This window comes from Apaloderma vittatum, unplaced genomic scaffold, assembly GCF_000703405.1.
Source record: "Apaloderma vittatum isolate BGI_N311 unplaced genomic scaffold, ASM70340v1 scaffold5947, whole genome shotgun sequence".
Lineage (NCBI taxonomy): Eukaryota > Metazoa > Chordata > Aves > Trogoniformes > Trogonidae > Apaloderma > Apaloderma vittatum.
Window position 1 is genome coordinate 2242 of NW_009724414.1, and position 12019 is coordinate 14260.

The following is a 12019-nucleotide window of genomic DNA, read 5'->3' on the forward strand; positions in this document are numbered from 1 at the left end:
AAAGCTCCCACCAACAGTGCATTATTTTTTCCTGGTTCCATCTTGTGTACACATTTAAAATAGACTATGTAAACATGTGTGGGTTTTGTTCTTCCAACTTGCAGACTTAGGTCTGGAAACAGTTTACTGCCTGGTGCATGATCTTACTACAATAAAAAATGAAGAGGTGGACTGACGAGCAGCTATGTGTGGATAGCCTGAGTGTTTGACTTAGTTTGGAGGACATCTATGTTGATTCACCCAAGCTCCACTAAGCTACATTCCTAACTTCTGACTGATGGCAGTGCTGTTGGCAGGTTTTCAGGTTGTTACTAGATGTTGATGCTCTTGCTTGCAACCCTAAAATTTTATGTCTCTCTTGCACATCTGTTATTAATTAACTGTGGTTTTGCCTGTTACTGAATGGCTGCTTTTGTAGCCAGTGTGATGAAAGAGTAGCTATTCCAGGCCTCCTGCTGTGAGGTTTAAGCAGATAGTGGTGTTGCCTGTAGCTCTAGTAAAACATGACAGGTAAAGTATGGTTGAGATGTGACTCAGTGTGAGAACATTTCAGATAGGGTGCAAGTTTGTAACACAGCACAGGCAGTGCTCTTTTGAAAGTTAAAATAACAGCAGTGTCATGTTTTCATATTGTCTTGAAGCAGTCACGTAGGTTTTTTTTTTTTTTCTATACAGCAAAAGCTGGCAGGCTGACAAACGGCCAGCTTACAGGACGGACTCTCTGGCTACTGACCATTTAGCTGGTAAGTACTTATGGGAGAGCCGAAGATCTTGCTGTTGCTAAGCTTACTTATCAGAGTGGCTTTCTGAGTGTATAACTAAGTCAGTGGGAATTCAGGCATCTAAATAAGTATTTTTTTCAGGAAGAGGCAGCATCCTGGGCCTTTTCTGTTTTCTTTCCAGGATTACAGAGTGACCTTGGACTGACTATCCAGACCTTCAGATACTTATTTAAAAATTGCACACCATTAATAATTGATAGATTAATTAGAGTATGCTTTAACAACTTCTGGTGTCCCCCTTCCCAGTGACGTTCTTAGCTTGCACATCCTCTGCCTTCTTAATGAGGAGCTCTGGTTTTGTTGACCACTGTAGCGTGAGGAAATATCCCCCGAGTTCCTGTCTGGTTCAGCAAGAGGACTGGATGGCTGACTGGAACTAGGTTCTTTTCAAGAGGCTGACTGGAAAAGTGCTCAGTAATACACATTTTGTTTTCCTGGACTGACTTCTGTGCGTCTTGGATGGTGTTTGGTAATAGTACTGCCACCTGTGTCTCTTCCAGTGGCATACCCGGATTGTGTGTGGGTGGGAAGTCGACAATGAGCTCCGTGGCGGTTTTGACCCAGGAGAGCTTCGCTGAACACCGCAGCGGCCTGACTCAGCAGCAGGTGAAAGGTGAGAAAACACAGTTCATAGATTCGTAGAATAGTTTGAATTGGAAGGGAGCTTAAAGATCATCTCATTCCAGCCCCCTTGCTATGGGCAATGACACCTCCCACTAGAGCAGGTTGCTCAAAGCCTCATCCAGCATGGCCTTGAACGCTTCCAGGGATGAGGCATCCACAGCTTCTCTGGGCAACCTGTTCCAGTGTCTCACCACCCTCATATAAAAGAACACCTTCCTAACGTCTAATCTAAATCTACCCTGCTCTAGCTTAAAACCATTGCTCCTTGTCCTGTTACCACATGCCCTTATAAAAAGTCCCTCCCCAGCTCTCCTGTGAGCCTTCTTCAGGTACTGGAAGGCCACTCTGAAGTCTCCCTGAAGCCTTCTCTTCTCCAGGCTGAACAACCCTAGCTCTCTCAGCCTATCCTCCATAGGAGAGGTGCTCCAGCCCTCTGATCATCTTTGTGGCCCTCCTGGATCTGCTCGAACAGACCTGTGTCCCTGAGTTGGGGGCTCCAGAGCTAGATGCAGTACTCGAGGTGGGCTATTATAAGAGCAGAGGAGAGGGAGAGAATCACCTCCCTTGACCTGCTGGCCACTCTTCTTTTGATGCAGCCCAGGATAAGGTTGGCTTTTTGGGTTGCCAGTGCACATTGCTGGCTCCTATTGAGCATCTCATCAAACGGCACCCCCAAGATCTTCTCTGCAGCACTGCTCTCAATCCATAGCTGAGTTCCTGTGGTGTGCCTCCTAAGTATGAACTGCACAGGCAGGGTTCCTTGCTGTTACCCAAACTCGCTGCATGTGTTCAGTTCCCCACAAGTTTGCAGACATTGCATTGTCCATTCCTAGTTCGGTGGCCCAACAAGCTCTGGCTTTCCACCAACAGCAGCACAGTAGCGATGCTGCACAGTGCAGGGCCAGGAGGAGGCAAGCCTCGTATCTTCATAGGCTAGAAATGCTGTGCTGGGCTGCCATTTCTTTCCTTTGCTCAGCCAGGTGCTGGCAAAAGTCACTGTATTAACTGATTCACTATGGATTTCGGCACCTGTTCTCTAGCTGCAAGCTGACCCACTTGGCACGGCTTAGTGCACAACTGAGTCAAACATGAGGTACAGGCTTTCCTTGGACTCTGTCCTAACTATAGTGCTTCTCTCTGCCTTCCTTCTGGGTATACATTTGTTTTATCCCCTTCTGACCTGCAGCCTTGCTCTGTTAGTTTCACTTCTTTCTGCTCCACCTGTTCTCCCCTAATTAAGCCTCTCTTGATGAAGTTGGCAGTAATGTGCTGTTTGCTGCCACCCTTCACTTGCACATTCATTTCTTGCATCTGTAGTGCCAGCTCAGACAAGGCTGGTTGTTCATGGCATCTGCTGCAGTCTGTGCTATGCTAAGGTCAGTTGTGCTCTAGACTTGGCTGCTCCACAAACATAACTGTAATACGATTAATAGTATCGCACAAGTCATTTGCTTTCCCTCATTAGTGGTGCTTAGTACAATTGCACTGCCTTTGAATAGGGGTATTTTTTCAGGGAGAGCATCTCATTTACCCTGTTTGCTTGACCCCAGTTACAGCTTTAAACTCTGAAGAAGAGAATGATCCTCCAACCTACAAGGAAGCCTTCCCTCCGCTCCCTGAGAAAGCACCATGTTTGGAAGCTGCCCAGGAACCTGCTGGGCCCTGGAGCAAAATCCGACCAATAAAGGCTTCTGTCATCACTCAGGTTGGTGGGAGTGGGCATCTTATCTCCTTCCTTTCCTCCCTCCAAAAAGTAGGTGAAGTGAAACTGTTTACATTTAGCCCATGTCCAGAGCTAAACTACAGCAGTTGTTCCATGACCCTATAACATTTCCCCAGTAAAAGAAGGGGCATCTGGAAAAGGAGAGGAGACCTGTGGGTTGAAATGAGAACAGATTTAATGAAACAGCAGATTTAATGAAACAGCAGAAGTAATATTAATACTAGTGCCAGTGTGCAGTATACAAAGTTACACCCAGCCCAGTGGATGTACAGCGCTCACAATAAAAGGGAAAGTGGCCATTTGGAGCAGAATGGTAAGTAAGCCCCTCCAGGAATGGTGACCCTTGAGAAGGAGCTCCTGTCCTTAGCAAACTTCCCTCTTGTATGATGAGTGTGATGCTTATGGGATGGGATACACCTGTTAGCCAGCTCAGGTCAGCTGGCTTGTCTTTTGCGCCTCCTAGCTTAAGCTGCTGGCTGAGTTGAAACTGCTAATCGCCTGCATACCATGGCTGGCCTATGATTGTATCGCAGTGAAATCAAGACAGAAGCTTTCTCTAGAGTGTGAAATTCTTAGTGTGTCAGTTTCACAGCCTGTTTGCTGTACTTTACCCTGGCACACAAGGAAAATTGGAGCTGAGAGCTAGTACTGCTGTGGAGGGGAGGGATATGTTGGAAAACTGTCCAGAAAAACCTCTGCATCACTGTTCGATTTTAGCTGGAGCAGGCCTGAAGGGAGGATTGGAGAATTCAAGTAGTGAACACTAATCCATTAGAGTATTCCTCCTATAGCATGTACTTTAGGAAGACACCAAGTGTGGGACAATCTACTTGTTGCAATGCTCTCACATTTTTCCTGGTTGCAGCTGGTGTCTCTACTTGAAAGGCTGATGGTTTGCACAAACCTGGGAGCTTAATATTGCCAGTAAATTCCTTTATGGCAACAGGGGAGGGAGATACTGGTAAACAAAAGCGTACTGACTGCTTGCTGTGCTCTTTTATCTGTCCTGTGATTGAGCAGGTGTTTCATGTGCCACTGGAGGAGAGAAAATATAAGGACATGAATCAGTTTGGAGAAGGTGAGCAGGCCAAGATCTGCCTTGACATCATGCAGAAGACAGGAGCTCACCTGGAGCTGTCTCTTGCAAAGGACCAGGGCCTTTCCATCATGGTCTCTGGCAAATTAGAAGCAGTCATGAAGGCTCGGAAGGAGATTGTTGCTCGGCTGCAGACTCAGGTGAAGGCATCTAACTGTTTCTCACTTTATCTTTGCTCATTCCCAAGACTCATAAGTGCTTTGAGACCCTTGGGCATGTGTGCTTATAAGCTGAAGAGGTGTTATTAGATGACTGATTCATCTTAGCCATAGATTTTCAAGGCACACAATTGGCAATTTGGGGTAAGAATGAGGCTTAAAATAGGGTTCAAAGCTAATTACAGGCCATGGCGTTGCATTAAGGGCAGAGCCTGCAATTTCTAAACACTTGAATTTCAGACAGTGACTTTGTGGTGAGGTGCTGGTGCTGGAGGGGATGCAGGCCCCTCACACAAAGCTAGTAGTGTGTGAAAATAGGGCTATGCTTTCTCTGAAGTCCTTCAGAGGAGAACACGGAGGGATGGGAGAAAGGATAGTAGAGAGAGGGAAGCACTGCCAAAAGCTGAAAGCTTCAGGTCAGGGTCCTGGACTGTGTAACTCAAGCTACACTAGTAAGGAGCCATAGCCCCATTGTTTCAGTTACTTCTCCTTTCAGTCCTCTAGGTTTGATTTCTTACCTTCAGATTCCCGAGTTCGTATTCATGATGGTGGTTCTTGTTGGGATATATCAAGGCCATGTCTCACAGTGTGTTTGCAATAGTTAATACTATGTCTGCCTAGTAGTATTCAGCCTATGTGTCATACCCTGCCGGAGGGGAAAAAAAGGAACAAACCCTACATAATGTGGATCTTAAAAAACAGTACAGGTTGTACTGCCACAGTTCTATGACCTGCTGTCCTCAAATATACTGCCTACTGCCCCTCAGGTCTGAAAGGTGTGTCTGTATTCCCAAATTCTTCTAGGCTTGGCTGGCTTCAGCACAGGGACACAAAGTTGAAGAGTCATACGAAGTGATCATTTTTTACCTTTTTTTTTGTTATAGTTTGAATGTTGTCTAATTGCTGTTAGTAGTTACATATTCAACAGACATCAAGAGCATGGTAGCAATCATAAGCTACCAGGCCAGTAAAAACTCTGAGACGGGAAAAAGTCAGGAACCCTTGTTACAAAACAGCCCTTTAGTGGTAGATTGAGAGAAGCTCTTGGAACTCTTTTCCGAGAGGGGCCTTCTAGAAGCAGTCACCCCAAGGAGAGCATGTGCTGTATTGAAGACACCTTAGTACTTTGTATCGGTAAGCATCTTCTAGCTGTCTCCCTGCTGGAATAGGTTTCTGGTGTTAAATTTCTGTTTCCTAGGAGTCAGACTGTGTCTTATTCTCTGTAGCTGTGGCAGCAGATGTCAGAGTTCAGATAAACTCCACCCATGAACCCTCATCTCATTTGTTGTCTGGTAATGTTCCAGTGTCTTACACTGAAGAATAGGCACCTCTTTGTCTGTGCCTAAAGGGGGTTGCTAATTCAAAGTACTACTCCTGTGTGAACAGGAGTGTTGAGGGAAAGGTAGGGTTTAGACTCCTGATGTACAGACACTGTAGATCAACTATTCTAGTACAATATCATCAGTCCTTGGACAGAATGTGCTAGAAAGGCATTGTGTTTGCTTCTCAGTGGTACCGCTAAGCAGCATCTAACTTGCTTTCCCTGGCTCTGTTCCTGTGGATCTGCCAATGCAGACAAGGATTCTCACAGATTCTTGGTTCTTGTGTTCCAGGCTTCAGCGACAGTTGCCATTCCCAAGGAGCACCACCGTTTTGTCATTGGAAAGAATGGTGAGAAGCTGCAGGACCTGGAGCTCAAAACTGCCACCAAAATCCAGATCCCCCGCCCAGATGACCCCAGCAACCAGATCAAGATCACTGGCACTAAAGAAGGAATTGAGAAGGCCCGACACGAGATTCTGCTTATCTCGGCTGAGCAGGTACTTTAGTACTGTGGCATTAGCTGGACAGCCATTTTGCTTCTCCGTGGTATATTAGATGTTTGTAGCCACCATGGCCACAGCCAGTGGCTAATGTGTTAATCTGAATGGAAATGTGTATCATGCTACTGGCTGGCTGAGCATGGCTGCCAGGTTCTGCAAATTCTGGTTCTCCATTTTGTCCATCTCTGAAGTCAGATAAGCATCTTTTGTATTTGAAGTGAACCGTATTAGTTGCCAACTGAAATAAGTCAGGAGATTACAGAGGTGAATATCATAAATCATCAGCAGTAATGGCAGTATTTGTAGATTGAAAGAGATCTAAAAGTCTGCAGTCCAAAAAAGGGTGCTTGGGCCAGAGCGTCAAGCAAGACAGCCCTGGGAACTTAGCTATGTCTTGCAGAGACTAATATGGAGAGCGGTTTCCACAGACGTCTGTTCTGGGCTCTTCCAGGATAAGCGTGCTGTGGAGCGGCTGGATGTGGAGAAGGTGTACCACCCCTTCATTGCTGGCCCTTACAACAAGCTGGTGAGCGAGCTCATGCAGGACACAGGGACACGCATCAACATTCCTCCACCCAGTGTCAACAAGACAGAGATAGTCTTCACTGGAGAAAAGGAGCAGCTAGCCCAGGCTGTGGCTCGTGTTAAGAAGATCTATGAGGAGAAGGTATGGATGGTCCATAAAGCTTCCTGTCTTCCGCTTACCTGCTCATATTCTCTCTTTCCTTCTTATTCTACTTTGATGTATCCCTCTCTTGCATCCTTCTCATGTCAGCTCAGGCTCAGCAGCTCTTGCAGTACTCAGCCCTGGATGTCAGCATTTCCTCACTCAGCAGAGTGAGGCTTGGGGTGATAGTGCCAGGAGGTGGCAGATTTCTTGCTGTTCTTGTGTCTTGGGAATTAGCAGACCACAAATTGCTCCCCCTGGTTCTTGTTAACTCAGGTGCTACTAAGGAAGGAAGTGTGAAGTCTACAGTGGTGGCCAGCTGACAGTATCAAAGTTACTTCATAAGTAGAAATTGCTGAAGAGTGAATTTCACTTCAGTTTATCTTCCTCAGCAAAAATTGCTGTGAATATCCTTGTTATGGGAGTTGGGCTGTTTTTCCTTATGGTTAGGTCTGTATTTGTACCAGTCCGGATTTCAACAGAGATAATCAGCTTATAGCCTAGTAGCTTACATGGTGTCACATTACGGTACTGTCTGGGAGACAGCTGGGTGTTGAGCCCTGTTGTGCAAGGCAGATATGTGTGTATGTGTCTCCTCCATGCAGCATCCCAGAGAGCTTGAGACAATACTAGTTTTGTACTTCGCCTGTGAATTTTTGAGCACAAGGCTTTCTCTAGGTAGAGGCTCAACAGGTGCTGGTGTACTGCAGAAGCACTGTGTTCAGAGCACTTTGCTTTGCTCTTTCCTGGGTGCAGTTTCACTGCATCTTGTGCCTCTTCCTTTCGCTTTTGTCTTTCCCTGCCCCCTTGTGATTGATGCCCCAATGTCTCTGCCCCTACAGAAAAAGAAGACTACTACTATTGCGGTGGAGGTGAAGAAGTCCCAGCACAAGTATGTCATTGGCCCCAAGGGGAATTCCCTGCAGGAGATCTTGGAGAAAACTGGAGTCTCTGTTGAGATCCCACCCACTGACAGTAGCTCAGAGACGGTGATACTACGAGGAGAGCCTGAAAAGCTTGGGCAAGCATTGACAGAAGTCTATGCAAAGGTACTGATGAAATGGACTTGGCCTACTTTGAAAGTCACATAAAGATACATCTGTGAGCACTGACAGGTGTAGGTGGGGAGGTCTCTGTTGGGCTGTTAGAGATGCAGCCTACAAGTTAATACTGAGGGTGCAGCACGGGAATTGGAACTGAATTTTTGTAAAGATTTCTTCCAGTCTGTCTGTCAGCTTCTCTGTTTTTCTGTCTCTCAGGCCAACAGTTTTACCGTCTCCTCAGTCTCTGCCCCCTCTTGGCTTCATCGTTTCATTATTGGAAAGAAAGGACAAAACCTGGCCAAAATAACCCAGCAGATGCCAAAGGTATGGATGAGCTGGCTAGCTTAGCACCCTCTGATGCAGAAAATGGTTTAATCCAGATCACTGTTGATAGAAGAGAAGAATGTATTCTAGCGCAAGTAAAACCAGGAAGGAAATTACACATCTTGATATAAAAGGGGAGCCTCTTTTGCTGCTGCAAAAAGTTCTCTTAGTTTGAGCCCTTCAAAGGAAGCTTTATGTGGTACTATTTTGAGAATTGATGTAGTAGGATACCTGCAAATGCTGACTTCAACAAGGCTTCCTACTGGTTAGATGATATCTAGAGAAAGGCTAGGTGAGTAACTTCCTGACAGCTCTTGCAGACTCCAGGACAGCACCAAAGCCTTGGACTTTAGACACTGTGATATGGCCAGAATTAAAAGTTACGTACTTCTGAAACTGTAGAAATGATGTGTGTACTTTGTGGGAAGGAAACCATCTCTTAGTGACAGGGATTGATGGTCTAGGCTTGAATAGCAGCATTGACCTTACTTGTGTCTTGAAAAATTCATACTGGATTCATTGCTGTGTCTCAAGGTTCACATCGAATTCACTGAAGGAGAGGATAAAATCACTTTAGAAGGACCTACAGAAGATGTGAATGTGGCTCAGGAACAGATTGAAGTAATGGTCAAGGATCTGGTAAGCTGGTGTTACTAGTTCCAGTACATAAGAATATGGAGAAAGAAGGGGCAACAGAGCAGTGATGGTGTATGTATGTGTGACATCGATATGATGCTTAAAAGAACTTGCACAAGACAAGTTGTGTGACTGATGTATGAAAACCTTGGTTATGAATTCTCCCACAGCATTCTTAGAAAAAACAGGTCTTAAATCTTTTGATGTAGAGAAAGAATTGTCTTTCAGTCATAGCTGAAGAGGCATAGTGCTCTCAGCTCAAGCCCAAACGGGAGGGTCAGTGCCGATACTGGCAGTAGGTAGGTGCTTAGGGCACGGGACAGGGAAAGTGGTGGTCTACCCTACCTACCTCTATATAATTCTTTATAGATCAATCGGATGGATTATACAGAAATCAATGTTGACCACAAATTCCACCGACACCTCATTGGCAAGAACGGAGCTAATAGTAAGTGGGGTGCTTTTCTAATCCTTCCTACATTTGGGCTCTCTGTGTTTAGTAGGTCATGTCAGGGGATCTGTAGCTCATCCAGTGTGCTGTCTCCATCGCATTTCCTCTGCTTTTCTGGAATGATGTTGGCACAGGGAGATAAGTGGGCAGTGAAGCCCTAGGATGACTTTAACGTGCAGAAGTGTCTTGGGAGGTTGAGCAGTGGTGGGATTACTGTGCCATGTCCAGGAGGAAATTTTTGGGATTTTTTGGTTGGAAAATTGTCTTCTTTATCTTTTTTTTTCCTGAAGTTGTGCTATGTGAATTATGTTTCAGCAGTCAGTTGAGAGTGGTGGAAATCTGTTGGTGAGTTTCTCCCGAAGAAGAATTTGGGATTAGAAATGAATGGTTATCATCTGATCTAAATGTGATGCTGTTTGGGGAAGAAACACATGCCTGCAAGCCAACAAGTGTCTCTGTAGAAGCCACAGTATTTACTTGTACAGGTTCTTACGTGGCACAGATCTGCTCTCACTGAACTTCAGGGTGAAGAGGCACTTTCCCCTGTTTCAACCCTCTCCAGCTGACCTCTTCTTAGAGGTTGGCTGGTTTACTTCTTAAACAGCTTCCAGGCAGTGATAATCAAGGTGCCTTGCTTCCAAGTCTTAGCCTAGCAGACCATGTCACCATAGTCTTTGTTTTGAAGTTAACAGGATTAAGGACCTCTACAAGGTGTCTGTGCGCATTCCCCCGGACAATGAGAAGAGCAACCTGATCAGAATTGAAGGAGACCCACAGGGAGTCCAACAGGCCAAGAAAGAGCTGCTGGAACTTGCTTCCCGTATGGTGAGTAGGATGTGACACTTGGGAGGCCACAGGGTTTGTGCTCTTATGTTCCCTCACAGAATCACAGAACGTTAAGGGTGGAAAGGGACCTCGAAGGATCATCTACTGCAACCCCCCTGCCAGAGCAGGATCACCCAGAGTAGGTCACATAGGAATGTGTATCCCCTGGACAGGGGATCAGGCCCAGCCAACATGGGTTTAGGAAAGGAAGGTTCTGCCTGACCAATCTCATCTCCTTGTATAAATGGGTGACCCACCTAGTGGATGAGGGGAAGGCTGTGGATGTGGTCTACCTCAACTTCAGCAAAGCATTTGACACAGTCTCCCACAGAACCCTCCTGGAAAAGCTGTCAGCCCACAGCTTGGACGGGTGCTCCCTTTGCTGAATTAAAAACTGATTGGATGACCAGGCCCAGAGAGTGATGGTGAATGGTGCTGCATCCAGTTGGCAGCCGGTGACCACTGGTGTCCCCCAAGGATCAGTACTGGGCCCAGTCCTATTCAGTGTCTTTATTGATGACCTGGATGAGGGGATTGAGTCTGCCCTTAGTAAATTCGCAGATGACACCAAATTGGAGGGTAATGTCCAATTACTGGAAGGCAGGGAGGCACTGCAGAGGGACCTGGATGGGCTGGGTTGATGAACTGAGGCCAACGGGACGAAGTTCAACAAGACCAAGTGCAGGGTCCTACACTATGGCCACAATAACCCCCTGCAGTGCTATTGACTGGGGGGGGGGGGGCTGGGGCCTGGCAGAGAGGGACCTGGGAGCGCTCGATGACAACTGGTTGAACATGAGCCAGCAGTGTGCCCAGGTGGCCCAGAAGGCCAATGGCATCCTGGTTTGTATCAGGAACACTGTGGCCAGCAGGAACAATGTGTGCAGTTCTGGGCCCCTCACTTCAAGAAGGATCTTAAGGTGCTGGAGCAGGTCCAGAGGAGAACAATGAGGCTGGTGGAGGGACTAGAGGGAAAGTCCTATGAGGAGAGGCTGAGGGAGCTCAGGGGTGTTGAGCCTGGAGGAGACTCGAGGGGTACTTTCTCACTCTTTACAACTACCTGAAGGGAGGTTGTAGTCAGGTGGAGGTCAGGCTCTTCTCCCAGGCAGCTAGTGACAGGACAAGAGAGCACAGTCTGAAACTGTCTTGGGGCAGGTGTACGCTGGATATCAGGAAACGCTTCCTCATGGCGAGAGTGATCAGGCGTTGAAATGCACTGCTCAGGGAAGTGGTGGAGTCACTGTCCCTGGAGGTGTTTAAGGAAAGGCTGGATGTGGCACTTAGTGTCATGGTCGAGCCGATGTGGTGGTGTTGGGTCACAGGCTGGGCTCAGATGTGTTTTGATTCTGTCCAGGCAAGTTTTGAATGTCTGCAGAGAAGCAGACTCCACAACCTCCCTGGGCAGCCCGTGCCAGGGCTGTGACACCCTCACAGTGAAAAAGTTTTTCCTGATGTTTTTGTGGAAACGTCTGTCCTCCAGCTTGTACCCATTGCCCTTTGTCCTATTATTGGACATCACTGAGAAGAGCCTGGCTCCATCCTCCTGACACACACCTTTGACATATTTATAAGCGTTAATGAGGTCACCCCTCAGCCTCCTCTTCTCCAAGCTAAAGAGGTCCAGCTCCTTCAGCTTTTCCTCATAAGGGAGATGTTCCACTCCCTTCAGCATCTTTGTGGCTCTGCACTGGACTCTCTCCAGCAGTTCCCCTGTTCTTGAACTGAGGGGGCCCAAAGTGGACACAGTATTCCAGATGCAGCCTCACTGAGGCAGAGTAGAGGGAGAGGAGACCCTCTCTCGACCTACTAGCTACTCCCCTTCTAATACACCCCAGGATGCCATTGGCCTTCTTGGCCACGAGGGCAC

The 12019-nt window shown here is 46.9% G+C and overlaps 1 protein-coding gene across 1 annotated transcript; it reads left to right on the top strand.

The window, feature by feature from the left end:
- Positions 1 to 667: 667 nt before the first annotated feature.
- Positions 668 to 10152, top strand: LOC104276239 (vigilin; the record flags this gene model as incomplete). The annotated part of the gene is made up of 11 exons (XM_009872476.1): positions 668 to 743; positions 1283 to 1395; positions 2957 to 3111; positions 4150 to 4365; positions 5997 to 6203; positions 6658 to 6873; positions 7716 to 7922; positions 8133 to 8240; positions 8775 to 8879; positions 9246 to 9324; positions 10013 to 10152. Coding segments are annotated over exons 2-11 (1509 nt in total), but the record flags the coding sequence as incomplete, so codon positions are not given.
- Positions 10153 to 12019: the final 1867 nt, after the last annotated feature.